General features: G+C 45.1%; 2 protein-coding genes across 5 annotated transcripts in view; one reads left to right on the forward strand and one right to left on the reverse strand.

Moving 5' to 3' along the window:
• Positions 1-1,931, forward strand: part of LOC129851594 (zinc finger E-box-binding homeobox 2-like) — a 45,929-nt gene extending 43,998 nt beyond the window's left edge. The window contains exons 10-12 of the mRNA XM_055918204.1: positions 102-341; positions 545-728; positions 1,075-1,931. Coding sequence (XP_055774179.1) covers positions 102-341; positions 545-728; positions 1,075-1,718 — 1,068 coding nt within the window. The 3' untranslated portion in view covers positions 1,719-1,931. The remainder of the gene's footprint in view (positions 1-101; positions 342-544; positions 729-1,074) is intronic.
• Positions 1,932-10,673: 8,742 nt separating this feature from the next.
• The window catches only part of arhgap9 (Rho GTPase activating protein 9), a 69,646-nt gene continuing 59,318 nt past the window's right edge, over positions 10,674-21,001 (reverse strand). For 3 of the 4 annotated variants that reach the window (XM_055918094.1, XM_055918092.1, XM_055918093.1), the window contains 6 exons: positions 20,714-20,812; positions 19,770-19,847; positions 17,867-17,920; positions 17,147-17,278; positions 16,905-17,010; positions 10,674-14,481 (listed from right to left, as the gene is read on the reverse strand). In XM_055918094.1, coding sequence (XP_055774069.1) covers positions 14,289-14,481; positions 16,905-17,010; positions 17,147-17,278; positions 17,867-17,920; positions 19,770-19,847; positions 20,714-20,812 — 662 coding nt within the window. In that variant the 3' untranslated portion in view covers positions 10,674-14,288. The remainder of the gene's footprint in view (positions 14,482-16,904; positions 17,011-17,146; positions 17,279-17,866; positions 17,921-19,769; positions 19,848-20,713; positions 20,813-21,001) is intronic. The other variant, XM_055918095.1, reaches the window with a different exon arrangement.

Here is a 21,001-nt window from a genome sequence, read left to right on the forward strand (position 1 = left end):
TATACGGTGTATGTAATGTGCAATGTGTGAGCCTTTCGTAAGATTTTACTCTTTTAGGACGATAAACATCAATCTAATCTAAACTAATTTAATCTCATCAGCAGCATCAAGCCGGCTACAGTGGCGTTCCGATGTTTGAGGGCTCCATCTACAGTGAATACCCTCTGTTTAACCCCATGATGCCCGCTGGGCTAGCTGGCTCAGGACATGACGTGGTCCCCTCCCTGCCCCTCAGTCACCCAGCCAGCAGCCAGCGATTCCTCTCCCCTATGGTCTACATGATGGAGTCAGACACAGATGCCGTGCTGAAGAGGATCCATCAGGAGAGACAAGCCTTCATGGTAAGAACAACATTTACCCTTATATGTTATGGTATAAAACATGTTGTGGTATAACGTTTATTTCAATTCTACGCAGAGAAAGACATTTTCAAACGTATTTCACAGGAATGAACTGTAACTAAAGAGAAAACAACAATGACATCCTCTGAATAGACCCAGATCAGAACCTCCTAACCATTAGTATTGTGTATGTCCCCACCCAGGGTGAGGTGATGGGTTGCGGGGGTCTGGACTACCTCTCGCTGATGGAGGAAGGAGGAGAGGGAGAAGGGGGACCAGGGAGGAAGAGACTGAAGAAGACAGACGAAGGCCTGTACGCCTGCGACGTCTGTGACAAGACCTTCCAGAAGAGCAGCTCTCTGCTCCGACACAAGTATGAGCACACAGGTATACGCAGTGACATGTATAGAAATTACAAAGCATAAATTATACTAAGAGCTTTATTTACACATTCCGCGATAGAAATGTAACGGTAATTAAACGGTTGTGTCGATGTACGCAACGTTTACCGTGAATGCAGTCTCCGCAAAACCACGGGAACATTGCCTTTTAAAGTTCAATCACGCTGTAAGGCTAAACTACCGCGACGTGGATTGAATAGAGCCCTTTTAGTAAGGTGACGGGGAGACAACCAGATAGTATGATGGTGGCTTTTAGGGATAATCTCTGTCTTTTGAAGCTACAGTACGATGGATTGAGCATGTTTCTGTTCTGATATGTTCCCCCCACACAGGTAAACGTCCCCACGAGTGCCAGATCTGCAGGAAGGCCTTCAAACATAAGCACCATCTGATGGAACACAGTCGCCTGCACTCTGGAGAGAAGCCCTATGAGTGTGATAAGTGTGGCAAGAGGTTCTCCCACTCTGGCTCCTACTCCCAACACATGAACCATCGATACGCCTACTGTAGCAGGGACCAGGAACAGAAAGGGGTCGAGGAGCCTCCTCTTACCCCAGGAGGGTCCACCGATCTGGGCCATGTTTCCGGGGGCACCCCCTTCTCCATGGAGTACACCCCAATGTTTCTCAGTGATGCCAGTCTGGACGGGGGGATAGGAGGGAGAGCACATGAAGAGGAGGAGGAGGGAGAGGAGGACGAGACAGACAAGACTAAAGGTGGCCATATGAAGGAGGCGTGTACTTTATCGGGGTCTGGGTCTGGTGACGGGTTAGGGTTGGAGCTGTGCTCTAGCCCTGTGGGGAATGAGAGAGACAGACAGCATGTCGACAGAGACAATGGAGAAGGAGAGAATTCTGGTCTAGAGACTTACAGACTTGAAAACAACAATGACTGGGACAGAGATGCGTTGGAACAAAACGGAGACAAGAACACAGACACATACGAGCTGAGCCCAGAAGCTCCACTGTCACAATGACAACAGCGGACAAGTATGCCGAAGACAATGCATCTAGCTACAAACATTTAACATTTTAGTCATTTACTAGACACTCTTATCCAGATTGACTTACAGTTAGTGTATTAATCTTCAGATAGCTAGGTGAGACAACAACACATCACATATCATATCAGGTAGATTTTCTCCTCAATAAAGTAACGATCAGCAGAGTCACTGCTAATGGGGAAAAGAGAAGTGCCTTTTTTTTGGTGGGGGGGGGGGGGGGGGGGTGTTTCAGAGGCTGATTGAGAGCCTTGTGAAAAGACATTAAAAAAAACGTGCTGTACAAAATGAAGAAAAACCTACACTGTACAAAGCCATATGAACACAACCAAAATAAGGATCACTTTAACAGATAGAATCAATACAGTAGACAGTAAGAGGAATGGTATGATATCCACTACTCTGGTCAGTATGTGAGAAGCCACAGTATTGACCCCTACTCATGTGTCACAACAGCTGTCAGTTGACTGCTTCCTGCTTGTGACTGGGTAAGGCTGAATGAGTATGCACCTCAAGGTGATGTTGTTTGTGTGGTTCTGTAGCAAGCAGTGTTGTTCAATTTGTTTCCAGTTGCCTTATCAGTATAAATAATTATTCTTTACTTCCCATTATAAGTATTCATTTTTGAAGGTTTATATTTGTTTACATCATATTCTCCAAAGACCAACAGGTCTCTGTTGTTTGTTTAAAAAAATGTATAAGCAATAAATAATAACTATTATTCAAATTATAATAAAGGATTAAAGATATATTATTTTGTGCCAAAGCCACAAATTTGTTTCAGGATATATCCGTTATGACTGTGGTCAAGCTGTGCATTAATTAAGTGCATTAGTATGGAGATAGATTAGTGCCAAAAATGATACAAACACCAAAATTAAAGGCAATATATAGCTGTACAAATACAGATTTACCTTGGGGTTTCCATGGTTACTAATGACTGTCTAATACAGTATCTAACTCGTGGAAGGCCGAGTGTCTGTGAATTTTCACGTTTCACCTTTGTACTTGATTGATATATTAAGGTTAGGTCATTGATTAGTTAAGAAGCCTCACCTGGTTGTTTAGGTCTGAAAATAATAGTAACAATAATAATAATAATTGTAAACAAACGGTCCTCTAAAAAATGGAGTTTGTTATCCCTGATCTAAAGATCAGCAAGACATCAGAAGTGAACTGTGCCTTTGAATGTGGGCTAGCCACTAGCCATCCTAAACCTTACAGTATTTCTACACACAAGGGGAAAACGAGAGTATGAAGAGTTAACAAAGATAAACTTGTTTTTTTTTTTGTGTGTTTTTTTTTTGAAGGACAACATGAAAACTTACCCTGCGTCACAATGTGTTACATATTTCATATACCAGACATGTGGAGTTGGTTTGTCTCTATTAGAAAAGGCACAGACATTGTCTCCGTGTAATGTACTGCAAGTGCAGTACTGTGCTTGTGCAGCAGTGTACTGTCTTTAGAAAGCATTCAGACTTTTTCAAAAACGTATTGTGTTACAGCCTGAATAAAAAATGTATACAATATAGATTTTTTTGGGGGGGGGGTCACTGGCTTACACACAATATCCCATAATGTCAAAGTGGAACTATGTTTTTCTACATTTTCACAAATGAATAAAAAAAATGAAAAGTTGAAATGTCTTGAGTCAATAAGTATTTAACCCCTTTGCTATGGCAAGCCTAGTTCAGGACTAAGGTATGTGCTTAACAAGTCACATAACACGGTTTCATGGACTCACTCTGTGTGAGGCACTAAAGTAATACTGCAAAAAAATACACTGGAGTTGCTTATCAATAAGACAGTGAAGGTTCCTTAGTTGCCGAGATACAGTTTTGACTTAAATCTGCTTGAGAATCTATGGCAAGACATACAAATGGTTGTCTAGCAATGATCAACAATTTGACAGATTTTAAAGAATTGTGAAAATAATGTGTGGAAAGCTCTTAGAGACTTAATCTGTAATCTCTGACAAAGGTGCTTGTACTAAGTATTAGTATTGATCAAAGGGTCTGAATACTTATATAAATGTGATGTTTCTGTATTTCGTTTTTCAATAGAATTGCAAAAATGTCTAAAAACATGTTTTCACTTTGTCATTATGGGGTATTGTGTGTCGAGGGATGAGACAAAAAATAAATTTAATCAATTTTGAATCAAGGCTGTAACACAAAATGTGGAATAAGTAAAGGGGTATGAATGCGTTCTCAATGTACTGTATATGACACCCTAATTAAAGCAATGTGTCACACATTATAATGCCGTTGTAGCCAATAGTATTAGAATTACTGAAACGGGACGTTCCCGTTCACGTTGACGTTGTCCAAGGGCAATCAGTAACTCTATTTATATGGGTGTATCCATGGCGACAGGGGTCAAGCAAGACGCAGGACCGATTCTAGAACATGTATCATCTTCATACTTCCTATATCTGTCAATGTGAAAACTACCTCAGATATATTCATCCACCGTGAGTCATCTGTGAATCTGCCACAGCTCTGGTGCTGTACGTGACACCGTTACAGAGAGCTGAGGTGTGACCAAACCAAAATCCTCAGTGGATTACCTGTCTGGAGCCGTGTACTAGTGCCAACAGGAAATTTAATTTAAATTAAAAATCGTTTTGAATTTGTATTCAGAAAGTGTATTGTAATGAAATGTATTGCAGAACTCTATGCGTGGCTGTTCAGCGTTCGACGTAATCCGTATCGCCAATAAAGCGCGATTGAAATTTAAAGGCAATGTTCCTGCTGTCGTGTAGACTATACACTCACGGTTGACACTGCATATGTCGGATCAATCGGAAATTACCTTTACATTTCAGGCGCGCTAAAGCGATACGGGAATGAATCGAGCCCTTGGCCTTCCTCTGTCACTTTGAACTGAAAACTCATCGTGTCAATATTTAGTAACAGAATGTGTAGGCAATCATGCACAACTCAACCAAGGTCAGAATTATTATCTGATTCTGTAGCATTTAACTAGTGCTGCAAGCCCACAGCTACCTGATGCCCCAGCATTTGATACATTTTTTGGGGGGGGGAAGACATTGTATTTTCTTGGACAAAGTAAGCAAATATTATTTTTTTTACTCTGAGTTGATATCGGCACAACTTGTATCAAGCTGTATATTGTTCAGCAACTCAGTTATGCATTTTGTATTGAATTACATTTAGTTTTTTTTTTTTTAAACCTGTGGATATATTTGTAATAAAAATGTGCTTATTGCTTTGTCCTTTTCATGTATTCTTTCAAACACTTATATTACAATTACATGTGTCCCTGACACTTATTCACAACAATGTAAACTTGAGTTTATGCGAGTTTACTGTCCACTTCATGGGGCCATGCACATGATCTGCTTCAGAGACACCAATCACGCGGTTTTATGTTAATGACAGGTCTCCTGTGTTCTGGTCACGGTCACCAGTTTCCTCTTACTGTAAATGGCTCTCCTCACCACTACTAGGCTCCTCAATTCTCTGCTGTAGGGTGACTTCTGGTAGATCATTTGCATAATGATTCAGAGATAGGGGAGCTGGTTTCTACCCTGAAACATGTGGCTGTGCCATGCAAAACCTATCAGCTTATATAGCCGAGTCACAACTAGTAACTCGACTGTCTGGAATATCACAGTCAACAGATGGGAGCTTCTTTATTTAACAGTTAAAACACTAAACAGTAAATAGATCAAAAATACCATAATTTTATATAATGAAATGTAATGTAAAATACATGAAAGTTCAACATTCCAGAGTATCTGGAAGAGTTGGGACACAATGTCTTAGAATCTATCAATATTTCATGACAAAGACGTTTGATTAGAACAGTGAGTGTTAGAGCTTCTCTCTCTCTGTGTCTCTCTCTGTGTCTCTGTCTCTCTCTCTGTGTCTCTCTCTGTCTCTCTCTCTGCGTCTCTCGCTGTGTCTCTCTCTGTCTCTCTCTCTGTCTCTCTCTCTCTGTGTCTCTGTCTCTGTGTCTCTGTCTCTTTCTCTCTCTGTCTCTGTCTCTCTCTCTCTCTTTCTCAATTTCAATTTAAGGGGCTTTATTGGCATGGGAAACATATGTTTACATTGCCAAAGCAAGTGAAATAGATGATAAACAAAAGTGAAATAAACAATAAAAAATGAACAGTAAACATTACACTTACAAAAGTTCCAAAAGACATTTCAAATGTCATATTATTTGTTGTACTGGTGTTCAAATGGTTAAAGTACAAAAGGGAAAATAAATAAACATAAATATAGGTTGTATTTACAATGGTGTTTGTTAACTGGTTGCCCTGCTGTGATTGCACGCTGGTATTTCACCAAATAGATATGGGAGTTTATCAAAATTTGATTTGTTTTCTGTGTAATCTGAGGGAAATATGTGTCTCTAATATGGTCATACATTGGGCAGGAGGTTAGGAAGTGCAGCTCAGTTTCCACCTCATTTTGTGGGCAGTGTGCACATCTTGTCTTCTCTTGATAGCCAGGTCTGCCTACGGCAGCCTTTCTCAATAGCAAGGCTATGCTCACAATCTGTGCATAGTCAAAGCTTTCCTTAAGTTTGGGTCAGTCACAGTGGTCAGGTATTCTGCCACTGTGTACTCTCTGTTTAAGGCCAAATAGCATTCTAGTTTGCTCCGTTTTTTTTGTAAATTCTTTCCAATCTGTCAAGTAATTATCTTTTGGTTTTCTCGTGATTTTGTTGGGTCTAACTGTGTTGCGCCCCCCCCCCCCCCCTCTCTCATAGCTGGTTTTAATATTACTGATCATCACCACAAGCCTGAGAAAATAGGAAAAAAACATCACAGGAAATAATGTTGCCAATAGTTTTATTCCATTGGTTTTTATTAACAAATAAATCTCCGTAAATTGCACGATTTGGAGTGAGAAAAAAACACAAATGGTTGATAATTACAGTTATATACAAAATATAAACGCTTTCTGCATATTTAAAATAATTTATTTTTGAAGTATCTGCCAGTGTGTTTTATGAGATATAACATGTCATCAGTTTTATGCCAAATAGTTTTGTCTCTACACGTGAACAGTGAATATGAACTATTGTTATAGGAGCATTTTAGGAGTAAATAAAATACGAATTCAAGGTTTTAAAACAATACGCATAATTGTAACTAACTTTGGGCTGTTTGGGAGTCAGATAGGTATCTAATAATCTGCAGTCATTTCAGGTCATAGATATCTGTTATCCTTTTTCAAAACTGCTGTGTGGTCCTCAACGCAATAAACAGAACTAGAGGCAGCACTCAAACGGAATGGGGCAACTCTGGCAATGCACTGACAATGATTGGAATACACACAAAGTTTTGTTCCCATTATAAAAAATTATAATGACTCTACTTCACTCAACTCTGCTGGTGACAGAAAAACATTTCCCTCTTTCCCTGCCTCCCAACCATGAGACGTGCAATAATATGAAAATAAAAATGAATAAAATAAAACATTGAAATCCAACACACACACTTTACTTCTCTTGTTCTTCTCTTCTCTTCTTTCTTGCTCTGTTTTGTCTTCTCCTGCCAAACCCCCAGTACTACCAAACCCCCACTACTACCAACCCCCCACTACTACCAACCCCCCACTACTACCAACCCCCCAGTACTACCAACCCCCCACTACTACCAACCCCCCACTACTACCAACCCCCCAGTACTACCAACCCCCCAGTACTACCAACCCCCCAGTACTACCAACCCCCCAGTACTACCAACCCCCCAGTACTACCAACCCCCCAGTACTACCAACCCCCCAGTACTACCAAACCCCCAGTACTACCAAACCCCCAGTACTACCAAACCCCCAGTACTACCAAACCCCCAGTACTACCAAACCCCCAGTACTACAAAAAACCCAGTACTACCAAACCCCCAGTACTACCAAACCCCCAGTACTACCAAACCCCCAGTATTACCAAACCCTCAGTACTACCAAACCCTCAGTACTACCAAACCCTCAGTACTACCAAACCCTCAGTATGCCCAAACCCTCAGTATTACCAAACCCACAGTACTACCAAACTCACAGTATTACCAAACTCACAGTATTACCAAACCCACAGTATTACCAAACCCACAGTATTACCAAACCCACAGTATTACCAAACCCACAGTATTACCAAACTCACAGTATTACCAAACTCACAGTATTACCAAACTCACAGTATTACCAAACTCACAGTATTACCAAACTCACAGTACTACCAAACTCACAGTACTACCAAACCCTCAGTATTACCAAACCCTCAGTATTACCAAACCCACAGTATTACCAAACCCACAGTATTACCAAACCCACAGTATTACCAAACCCACAGTATTACCAAACCCACAGTATTACCAAACCCACAGTATTACCAAACCCACAGTATTACCAAACCCACAGTATTACCAAACCCACAGTACTACCAAACCCACAGTACTACCAAACCCTCAGTATTACCAGACCCTCAGTATTACCAAACCCTCAGTATTACCAAACCCTCAGTATGACCAAACCATCAGTATGACCAATCCTGCAGTATTACCAAACCCACAGTATTACCAAACCCACAGTATTACCAAACCCTCAGTATTGCCAAACCATCAGAGGGAGTTCATTTTGGGGAAATCCACGTTTTAATAGGATACTTCAGGATTTTTTTGGGCCTTCATCTACTTCCCCAGAGTCAGAAGAACTCATGGAACCATTTTTATGTCTCTGCCTCCAGTATGAAGGATGTCGAAACTCCTTCCGGAGACATAAAAAAGGTATCCACAAGTTCAACTGACTCTGAGGAAGTAGATGAAGGGCTTCGTTGCCAAAATCCCCAAGTATCCCTTTAAATATCTGCATTTCTAGTTCCTCTTTTGTGATGTCTTTTGTTTTTGTTTTCCACCAATCACAGGGTAGCTGTCTGCCCTAGCTGTCTCTGAAGAGGCGTGCATACATACCTCCACACTTCTAGAATCTCTCACGCTTAAAACTCAATCCACTACTCCTTAACAGACCTTGGTTCAAATACTATTTAAAATCTTTCAAATACTTTATCTGTGCTTGATTGAGCATGCCTGGTTTAATGGACCAATAGACAAGTCCCAATACTGTAAACCCTACCCACCTGGCAGGCTGACTCTCCAGGCAGGCTAGAGCAAGCGCTGAAAGCACATGAACATTTCCAATAGTATTTGAACCCAAGTCTGCTGTTAGACAACACTCGAACCCAAAGCCTGAAATGAATAAGCAAAAGAACAGTGTTGGGGAAGCTACTCTGAAATCATAGTTTACCAAACGACCAATTACTTCACACTACAAAAAGTTAAGCTACACTAAAACTACTCTTTAGAAAAATATAGTTTACTTAACTAAAGCTACTTTGAAAAAGTAATTCACTAAATCCAAACTACTTTGTGATACATTATCATATCTAAATCCGAAATGTCATAGACTGCAAATTGCAGGAATATATTTTATTTACCTTTATTTAACTAGGCAAGTCAGTTAAGAACACATTCTTATTTTCAATGACGGCGTAGGAACAGTGGGTTAACTGCTTTGCTCAGAACAACAGATTTTTACCTTGTCAGCTCGGAAATTCGATCATGCAACCTTTCGGTTACTAGTCCAACGCTCTAACCACTAGGCCACCTGCCACCCTAAGAACCCTGGGGTCAGGTGTTAACAGGATGTAGAATGTAGCCTATTAATAAACAACAACTATTTCAAGTGAGACTTAGGCAGGTCTGATGCTATTTTATTCTCTTCTTGCAAAAATAAGTAGTGCTTAGTTCCAGTAGTTAGCTACACCACTACATGGCAAAAAAGTAAATTAGCTACTGAAGACACTACCAAGATTTGAATTTAGTTCAACTACCACCAAGCTACAGTGTATTTACTAGTTGAACTATAGTTCACTATTACCCAGCACCGCAGAATAAGTATCACCTAGCACTCTGAAGTCATTTCCTCATGGTTGGACGTTTCACAATCAAGTTGTTATGTTTTTTATTGTTTCACTGTCTATTTTATGGCATTTGTTACTTTAAGTTGAACTTTAGCAAGGGTTCATCTGTTTCAGTAGGGACACTCCAAAATGTGTCCCTCCAAAATTAATCTGTTTCAGTAAGGACATCCCAAAATTTATCTATTTGTAAGGGGTGCGTAACTGGTGGCAGTGAAGTCAGACGCTGGAGAGCAGAACTAGGTAATAGCCGGAGCAGTTTAATATCAAAACCAACGGCATAAAGATATTACCAACATGGGTAGAAAACCCGACGCGCACCAGTCAACATGTACACGAGCACTTACAACAAACAATTCCACACAAAGACATGGGGGGAACAGAGGGTTAAATACCCACAGTATTTAACCCACTTAATGAGGGAAATGAGAACCAGGTGTGTAGGAAAACAAGACAAAACAAATGGAAAATGAAAAGTGGATCGACAATGGCTAGAAGACCGGTGACGCAGACCGCCGAATGCCGCCCGAACAAGGAGAGGAACCGACTTCGGTGGAAGTCCTGACACTGTTTCAGTAAGGACACTCCAAAATGTGTCCCTCCAAAATGTATCCGTTTCAGTAAGGACACTCCAAATGTAATCCGTTTCAGTAAGGACACTCCAAAATGCTCTAAATTGTGTACAAACTTTCACAAAATAAATCGGTAGGTTTTCAACATGAAAATTGAAATACACAATCAAATATATGTATATATATAACACCAGCGGGATTCAAAGGTCTACACAGACATTCCAGTAATTGAACTTAGTCACTGTCACTAGCCGGCTACCACCCGGTACTCTACCCTGAACCTTAGAGGCTGTTGCCCTATGTACATATACATGGAACACTGGTCACTTTAATAATGTTGACATAATGTTTTACCCATTTCACATATACACTGCTCAAAAAAATAAAGGGAACACTTAAACAACACAATGTAACTCCAAGTCAATCACACTTCTGTGAAATCAAACTGTCCACTTAGGAAGCAACACTGATTGACAATAAATTTCACATGCTGTTGTGCAAATGGAATAGACAAAAGGTGGAAATTATAGGCAATTAGCAAGACACCCCCCAAAACAGGAGTAATTCTGCAGGTGGTGACCACAGACCACTTCTCAGTTCCTATGCTTCCTGGCTGATGTTTTGGTCACTTTTGAATGCTGGCGGTGCTCTCACTCTAGTGGTAGCATGAGACGGAGTCTACAATCCACACAAGTGGCTCAGGTAGTGCAGTTCATCCAGGATGGCACATCAATGCGAACTGTGGCAAAAAGGTTTGCTGTGTCTGTCAGCGTAGTGTCCAGAGCATGCAGGCGCTACCAGGAGACAGGCCAGTACATCAGGAGATGTGGAGGAGGCCGTAGGAGGGCAACAACCCAGCAGCAGGACCGCTACCTCCGCCTTTGTGCAAGGAGGTGCACTGCCAGCGCCCTGCAAAATGACCTCCAGCAAGCCACAAATGTGCATGTGTCAGCATATTGTCTCACAAGGGGTCTGAGGATCTCATCTCGGTACCTAATGGCAGTCAGGCTACCTCTGGCGAGCACATGGAGGGCTGTGCGGCCACACAAAGAAATGCCACCCCACACCATGACTGACCCATCGCCAAACCGGTCATGCTGGAGGATGTTGCAGGCAGCAAAACGTTCTCCACGGCGTCTCCAGACTCTGTCACGTCTGTCACATGTGCTCATGTGCTCAGTGTGAACCTGCTTTCATCTGTGAAGAGCACAGGGCGCCAGTGGCGAATTTGCCAATCTTGGTGTTCTCTGGCAAATGCCAAACGTCCTGCACGGTGTTGGGCTGTAAGCACAACCCCCACCTGTGGACGTCGGGCCCTCATACCACCCTCACGGAGTCTGTTTCTGACCGTTTGAGCAGACACATGCACATTTGTGGCCTGCTGGAGGTCATTTTGCAGGGCGCTGGCAGTGCACCTCCTTGCACAAAGGCGGAGGTAGCGGTCCTGCTGCTGGGTTGTTGCCCTCCTACGGCCTCCTCCACGTCTCCTGATGTACTGGCCTGTCTCCTGGTAGCGCCTGCATGTTCTGGACACTACGCTGACAGACACAGCAAACCTTTTTGCCACAGTTCGCATTGATGTGCCATCCTGGATGAACTGCACTACCTGAGCCACTTGTGTGGGTTGTAGACTCCGTCTCATGCTACCACTAGAGTGAGAGCACCGCCAGCATTCAAGTGACCAAAACATCAGCCAGGAAGCATAGGAACTGAGAAGTGGTCTGTGGTCACCACCTGCAGAATCACTCCTGTTTTGGGGGGTGTCTTGCTAATTGCCTATAATTTCCACCTTTTGTCTATTCCATTTGCACAACAGCATGTGAAATGTATTGTCAATCAGTGTTGCTTCCTAAGTGGACAGTTTGATTTCACAGAAGTGTGATTGACTTGGAGTTACATTGTGTTGTTTAAGTGTTCCCTTTATTTTTTTGAGCAGTGTATATACACTGTATTCTAGTCAAGGCTCATCCTATATAACTACTGCTGTACACACCTTTTCTATTCATATATCGACACAACAGTAGTAGGCTTGATTACCAATAACGATGAGACAGCCTACATGGAGGAGGTGAGGGTTCTGGGAGAGTGGTGACAGGAAAATAACCTCTCACTCAACGTCAACAAAACAAAGGAGATGATCGTGGACTTCAGGAAACAGTAGAGGGAACACCCCCCTATCCACATCGACGGGACAGCAGTGGAAAAGGTGGAAAGTTAAGTTCCTCGGCATACATATCACTGACAAACTGAAATGGTCCACCCACACAGACAGTGTGGTGAAGAAGGTGCAACAGGCCCTCAACCTCAGGATGCTGAAGAAATTTGGCTTGTCACCTAAAACCCTCACAAACCTTTACAGATGCATCCTGTCGGGCTGTAGCACTCAACCGCAGGACTCTCCAGAGGGTGGTGCGGTCTGCACAACGCATCACCGGGGGCAAACTACCTGCCCTCCAGGACACCTACACCACCCGATGTCACAGGAAGGCCATACAGATCATCAAGGACAACAACCACCCGAGCCACTGCCTGTTCACCCCGCTACCATCCAGAAGGCGAGGTCAGTACAGGTGCAAGTACAAGCTGGGACCGAGAGACTGAAAAACAGCTTCTATCTCAAGGCGGGGTGCAACTCAATATTAGGAAGATGTTCTTAATGTTTTGTACACTCAATGTAAATTTATATTCCGGACTCTGACATTGCTCGTTCTGATATTTCTTAATTTATATTTTTTGGGGGGGATTTGTGTGTATTGTTAGGTATACTGCACGGTTGGAGCTAGAAACAGAAGCATTTTGCTACATCTGCGATAACACCTGCATAATATGTGTACGGAACCAATACAATTAGACTTGAGGTACATAATATAGGCATTCCATCGCGCTGTCATTACAACCAAACTAAAGTAATTTAAAGTCTGTATTCATTCTCCAGTCATGACACAAAGTCTGACAAGGATCACATTTGAAAACTTCGCAATAACTTTATTGTAGACAGTTTATAGACAGTGGCACAAAGATGCAACAGCTTGTTGTTGACGTTGTGTTTTGGCGGAGATGAGTTGGGCTGTAGTTGCTACTACACTACAACAGGAGATAAGGAAACATACTGTACATTATCCATATGGCCTTTTCCTCCTGTTCCCATGTCTTTCTCCGTGGGATGAGGTGAGTTAAGCTGATGTTGATACCAGGGGGTGTAACGCAGTTTACCCACCTTTCGTTCTTTTGCCATACAGTGCATTGAAAGTATAGGAAGCGCTAGTTTTCTTTTCACCGCGACCGGCGATCAGTTCACCCACCTATGTTTTTACCACTAGTTGATACTACAGGGAGTAAGTAAGAAAAACACGAGGAGAAGCTGGTGTCCTTTCACAGCGTTTCTGGTTCTGTTGGTTCTAGTCACTGTGTTTGACTCAGGCTGGGCTGGGTGTTGGAGGATACAGTACCAGAGGGGTTTGGGTCCAAAGATGGTTCAGGTCACTGAGTTGGGTTCAGGCTGGTTGGGATGAGGCTGGATGGGCTCTAGACTGGGTCCTTGGGGCAGGGTGGGTTGTAGGTTCAGTGTTCTGGGCTGACTGGGTCCTTGGGGCAGGGTGGGTTCTAGGTTCGGTGTTCTGTGTTCTGTGCTGACTGGGTCCTTGGGGCAGGGTGGGTTCTAGGTTCGGTGTTCTGTGCTGACTGGGTCCTTGGGGCAGGGTGGGTTCTAGGTTCGGTGTTCTGTGCTGACTGGGTACTTGGGGCAGGGTGGGTTCTAGGTTCGGTGTTCTGTGCTGACTGGGTACTTGGGGCAGGGTGGGTTCTAGGTTCGGTGTTCTGTGCTGACTGGGTACTTGGGGCAGGGTGGGTTCTAGGTTCGGTGTTCTGTGCTGACTGGGTACTTGGGGCAGGGTGGGTTCTAGGTTCGGTGTTCTGTGCTGACTGGGTACTTGGGGCAGGGTGGGTTCTAGGTTCAGTGTTCTGTGCTGACTGGGTACTTGGGGCAGGGTGGGTTCTAGGTTCAGTGTTCTGGAATGAATGGATGTCAGAGGGATGTCAAGTTGCTGGGTCTGAAGATACGGTCAAACTCATTGAGAATGAGCTCCACGGCCTGGTTCTGGTAGACCATGTTGATGGCCATGTTAACATTGTCCCTCTCCGGACGCATCAGGGTGGGACCGAACACTATGCCGATGTTCTGGGTCGACATCCGGTTAGAGTCAGAATGTTCCATCACCCTGGGGGAGGGAGGGAGAGAAAGAGACAGAATGAGACAGAAAGAGAGATAGATTACTGCTTGTACAATATGGCTACAGGGTCTTTCTACAGCGAAGTAGCCTGACTCCTTCTGTGTCATTCCAGTGACCACCAATGACACACAGCTTCATCTCAGTGGTCACTGTTGAGAATCTGCTCGTCATTTTAACTATTCTTGTTGATTCACAGAGCAGCAGGACAGTGGTTACACTGGTGCTTATTTACGGGACATTGGTGTGTGCCTGGACCGTGTGTGTGTGTGTGTGTGTGTGACACATACACAGGAATGGGTTAAAGCCACAGCATGAGGCATTCTTTAAAAATTCCATTCCCACAGAGATCACAAGGGAGGAGGAGAGGAGGAGGAGAAAAGGGGACAGATGAGAAAGAAAAGAGATGGGCAGAGGGGTAATGAGGGGGGGGGGGGGGGAGAGGAGGTAAGGAAGAAAAGAGGAGGGAGATGGGTAGATTTATAGAGGAGAGAAGTAGATGGATTGATTTAAGGCGGCAGATGAGAAAATGAGAAGCAGAGAGAGAGGGAGAAAGGGAGTTAGAGACACAGTGACAGACAGACTTATACGAGACACACACTGCCACAGACTCATACGAGACACACACTGGCACAGACTCATACGAGACACACAGACAGACTCATAAGAGACACACACTGGCACAGACTCATAGAAGACACACACTGGCACAGACTCATAGAAGACACACACTGGCACAGACTCATAGAAGACACACACTGGCACAGACTCATAGAAGACACACACTGGCAGACTCATAGAAGACACACTGGCACAGACTCATAGAAGACACACTGGCACAGACTCATAGAAGACGGGACATTGGTGTGTGCCTGGACCGTGTGTGTGTGTTCTGTGCTGGCACAGACTCATACGAGACACACACTGGCACAGACTCATAGAAGACACACACTGGCACAGACTCATAGAAGACACACACTGGCACAAACTCATAGAAGACACACACTGGCACAGACTCATAGAAGACACACACTGGCACAGACTCATAGAAGACACACTGGCACAGACTCATAGAAGACGGGACATTGGTGTGTGCCTGGACCGTGTGTGTGTGTTCTGTGCTGGCACAGACTCATACGAGACACACACTGGCACAGACTCATAGAAGACACATACTGGCACAGACTTATAGAAGACACATACTGGCACAGACTTATAGAAGACACACTGGCACAGACTCATATGAGACACACACTGGCACAGACTCATATGAGACACACACTGGCACAGACTCATATGAGACACACACTGGCACAGACTCATAGAAGACACACTGGCACAGACTCATAGAAGACACACTGGCACAGACTCATACGAGACACACACTGGCACAGAATCATAGAAGACACACTGGCACAGAATCATAGAAGACACACTGGCACAGAATCATAGAAGACACACTGGCACAAACATCAGACTCACGAACACAACACATTCATTATTTTAGACCTGGGGACAGCAACATTTAAGTAGCAGAGCAGTACATGAAAAGTGATATTATTTTCGTTAACTTCTTCAAAATCCTAAATCCTTCACTCTTTCAACCTCATTGTCCTCTCTCAAATATAACCCCCAGGTAGCCACAGCACTCGCTCACCAAGACTTCTTCACACTTTTCATTCACATGCTGGATGACAACTGCTTAGAACGAGGGTACTCCTCCCTCTAGTGGTCAGTCGTATTACATGCTGCATATTATTTTTCACCAGACAGTAAAAGCTGATTCTTAAACAACAGATGTACAACTGAAGGACATTCAGAACAATTGAAAGATGGTGAAATGGAATAAGATTGAGTTTAGATGGGTCAAATGTTTTAGGGTACACTGGGTATTGAGACAGTGTTTTTGAGGGTACACTGGTTAATGAGGGTTTTTGAGGGTACACTGGGTATTGTGCCAGGTTTTTTTTTAGGGTACACTGGGTATTGAGACAGAGTGTTTTTGAGGGTACACTGGGTATTGAGGGGTTTTGCGGGTACATTGGGTATTGTGACAGAGGGTTTTTTGAGGGTACACTGGGTAATGTGACAGAGGGTTTTTTGAGGGTACACTGGGTATTGAGGGTTTTTTGAGGGTACACTGGGTATTGAGGGTTTTTTGAGGGTACACTGGGTATTGAGGGTTTTTGAGGGTACATTGGGTATTGAGGGTTTTTTGAGGGTACATTGGGTATTGAGGGTTTTTGAGGGTACACTGGGTATTGAGGGTTTTTGAGGGAACATTGGGTATTGAGAGTTTGAGGGAACATTGGGTATTGAGGGTTTTTTGAGGGTACATTGGGTATTGAGGGTTTTTGAGGGTACACTGGGTATTGTGACAGGGGGTTAACCCTTGGAGGTGTGATGTCTCGTACCGTTTGAGATGACTGAACATGAACCTCATGGTGTCTTGGTTGGGAGGAGGCATGCTCAGTACCAGAGACTTCAGACGGTCCACTTTATCCAGGTAGTCTGACATCTCTGGAACACAGTAGGACACACTCGGTACACTCCAGATCAGAATCTTCTAACTCTAGTTAGTTAGTTAGTTAGGTAGCTAGTTAATTTGTTAGTGTGTTAGGTAGGTGGGCAGGTAATAGAAAGAGTTTATACTCACTGACGGTCTCTAAGATGTCTGTGAAGAAGCCGTAAGGAACCAGGGGTTCAGGAAGCTCTCTGAAGAACAGCTTCAGGGCTCCTGTGATGACATGGATGTCCTCCCACTCACTCTGTTCCAGGTTCAACTTCTCTATTGGTGGAGGGAGAGAGGGAGAGAGCGACATGTGTGAATTTTACTGTTAAAACTCCCTCAGTACTCTGATTGACAGGTCGGCCGGCAGGCTGGCAGGCTGGTAGCTGTAGCAGAAAGAAAGTGTCTGTGAAAGTGAAGCGATAGTCAGAGGGCAGAGAGAAAGGCAAAACACAATACGACCCTCCTGAACAATGTTTCTCAAAGTGTCACAGTTACATCTGTACACTCAATAACTGTGGTTCTTCAAGAGTTTGATTTAAGGTTCTGTCTACTATCCAAATTAGTATCACAAAACATTGGTCAGGTGAGCTGGGCTAAGGTGTTCCACAAAACACAAACTGCAGTACTCTGCTTAAACCACTGGGTGGCACCAATGGACCGTGTAAAAGCACACAGGCACTTGAATTTATAGTTTACTCAAACAGAAATATTTGATGCAAGGACAACACAATAGACACATGGAAAGCATCAAGACAAACAAACGTGTGTTTTTGCATGTATGGAGTGAGTACAGTGCACACAGATAGGCATTTGGATGAAAACTGTGAGCCATCTTGGTTCTACAGTCTCCATCTGTCTGTCTACCTTGTACCAACTCCGCAGGGAACATATAACGTCCGTCTGTAGTCACCGCTCGCTCTGCAAAAAACAACCAACAGTCATTTAGCCTACAAGGTCAAGCAGGTCGGAATCAGGTTACTCTCGTTCAGAGTGGAATCCTAAATTATGTCCATTATAAAGCACTCTGGGCTTAAAACAATTAAATGTGTAGTGTAGGATGCTTTTCAGAACATACCCCCTCCCTCCATCCCTTCCTCCTGCCTCCCTCTCTTCCTCCTGCCTCACTCCTCCCTCTCTTCATCCCTTCCTCCCTCTCTTCATACCTCCCCCTCTTCATACCTCCCCTCTTCATACCTCCCCTCTTCATACCTCCCTCCCTCCTCCCTCTCTTTATACCTCCCTCCCTCCTCCCTCTCTTTATACCTCCCTCCCTCCTCCCTCTCTTTATACCTCCCTCCCTCCTCCCTCTCTTTATACCTCCCTCCCTCTCTTTATACCTCCCTCCCTCTCTTTATACCTCCCTCCCTCTCTTTATACCTCCCTCCCTCTCTTTATACCTCCCTCCCTCTCTTTATACCTCCCTCCCTCTCTTTATACCTCCCTCCCTCTCTTTATACCTCCCTCCCTCCTCCCTCTCTTTATACCTCCCTCCCTCCTCCCTCTCTTTATACCTCCCTCCCTCCTCCCTCTCTTTATACCTCCCTCCCTCCTCCCTCTCTTTATACCTCCCTCCCTCCTCCCTCTCTTTATACCTCCCTCCCTCCTCCCTCTCTTTATACCTCCCTCCCTCCTCCCTCTCTTTATACCTCCCTCCCTCCTCCCTCTCTTTATACCTCCCTCCCTCCTCCCTCTCTTTATACCTCCCTCCCTCCTCCCTCTCTTTATACCTCCCTCCCTCCTCCCTCTCTTTATACCTCCCTCCCTCCTCCCTCTCTTTATACCTCCCTCCCTCCTCACCCTCTCTTTATACCTCCCTCCCTCCTCACCCTCTCTTTATACCTCCCTCCCTCCCTCTCTTCATCCCTACCTCCCTCCCTCTCTTCATCCCTACCTCCCTCCCTCTCTTCATCCCTACCTCCCTCCCTCTCTTCATCCCTACCTCCCTCCCTCTCTTCATCCCTCCCTCCCTCCCTCTCTTCATCCCTCCCTCCCTCCCTCTCTTCATCCCTCCCTCCCTCCCTCTCTTCATCCCTCCCTCCCTCCCTCTCTTCATCCCTCCCTCCCTCCCTCTCTTCATCCCTCCCTCCCTCCCTCTCTTCATCCCTCCCTCCATCCCTCCCTTCATCCCTCCCTCCCTCCCTCCCTCTCTCTCTTCATCCCTCCCTCCCTCCCTCCCTCTCTTCATCCCTCCCTCCCTCCCTCCCTCCCTCCCTCCCTCCCTCCCTCTCTTCATCCCTCCCTCCCTCCCTCTCTTCATCCCTCCCTCCCTCCCTCTCTTCATCCCTCCCTCCCTCCCTCTCTTCCTCCCTCCCTCCCTCCCTCCCTCCCGCCCTCTCTTCATCCCTCCCTCCCTCCCTCTCTTCATCCCTCCCTCCTTCCCTCCCTCCCCCCCTCCCTCCCTCTCTTCATCCCTCCCTCCCTCCCTCCCGCCCTCTCTATTCATCCCTCCCTCCCTCCCTCTCTTCATCCCTCCCTCCCTCCCTCTATCCCTCCCTCCCTCCCTCTCTTCATACCTCCCTCCCTCCCTCTCTTCATACCTCCCTCCCTCCCTCTCTTCATACCTCCCTCCCTCTCTTCATACCTCCCTCCCTCCCTCTCTTCATACCTCCCTCCCTCTCTTCATACCTCCCTCCCTCTCTTCATACCTCCCTCCCTCTCTTCATACCTCCCTCCCTCTCTTCATACCTCCCTCTCTTCTCCCACCTCCCTCTCATCATACCTCCCTCCCTTCTCCCTCCCTTCATTCCTCCCGTACGCCCTCCCTCACCATGGTTGACTAAGAAGCGTAGTTTCTGGATGACCGCCAGGTTCCCACTCACTCTGTAGATACCGTCTGTCTCCAGCCCTGAATAACAACACACAGGTAGGACATGTAACCCTGGCAACAACCACAGATGGTTAAAACACTTAAAACCCATACAATCCATATCAATTATAAACCAGTTCAATGAGATATAAATGTGCAGTAAACATTCTCCTCTCTTCCACAAAATATTTGTTTACCTACAGCCAAACTGTACCCACAGGGGAGTGAGTTCCAGAGGCTGTACTGTACCCACAGGGGAGTGAGTTCCAGAGGCTGTACTGTACCCACAGGGGAGTGAGTTCCAGAGGCTGTACTGTACCCACAGGGGAGTGAGTGCCAGAGGCTGTACTGTACCCACAGGGGAGTGAGTGCCAGAGGCTGTACTGTACCCACAGGGGAGTGAGTGCCAGAGGCTGTACTGTACCCACAGGGGAGTGAGTGCCAGAGGCTGTACTGTAAACACAGGGGAGTGAGTGCCAGAGGCTGTACTGTACCCACAGGGGAGTGAGTTCCAGAGGCTGTACTGTACCCACAGGGGAGTGAGTGCCAGAGGCTGTACTGTACCCACAGGGGAGTGAGTGCCAGAGGCTGTACTGTACCCACAGGGGAGTGAGTGCCAGAGGCTGTACTGTACCCACAGGGGAGTGAGTTCCAGAGGCTGTACTGTACCCACAGGGGAGTGAGTTCCAGAGGCTGTACTGTACCCACAGGGAAGTGAGTGCCAGAGGCTGTACTGTACCCACAGGGAAGTGAGTGCCAGAGGCTGTACTGTACCCACAGGGGAGTGAGTTCCAGAGGCTGTACTGTACCCACAGGGGAGTGAGTTCCAGAGGCTGTACTGTGCCCACAGGGGAGTGAGTTCCAGAGGCTGTACTGTACCCATTGTTTTATGTTTATGGCTGTACCTCTCCTCTCCACAGCCTCAGTGCAGAGCCTGACGAAACGAGGCACATTGTTCTTCTCTCTCTCACACAGCATCTCTAGATGACAGCCAAACACCTGGTCTGTAAATGACAACAGCAGCATGTTTAACATTTACATTTTTAGTCATTTAGCAGACGCTCTTATCCAGAGCGACTTACAGTAGAGTGCATACATTTTTATTACATTTTACATACTGAGACAAGGATATCCCTACCGGCCAAACCCTCCCTAACCCGGAGGACGCTATGCCAATTGTGCGTTGCCCCACG

The sequence above is a fragment of the Salvelinus fontinalis genome, chromosome 3 (genome assembly GCF_029448725.1).
Source record: "Salvelinus fontinalis isolate EN_2023a chromosome 3, ASM2944872v1, whole genome shotgun sequence".
Taxonomy (NCBI): Eukaryota; Metazoa; Chordata; class Actinopteri; order Salmoniformes; family Salmonidae; genus Salvelinus; species Salvelinus fontinalis.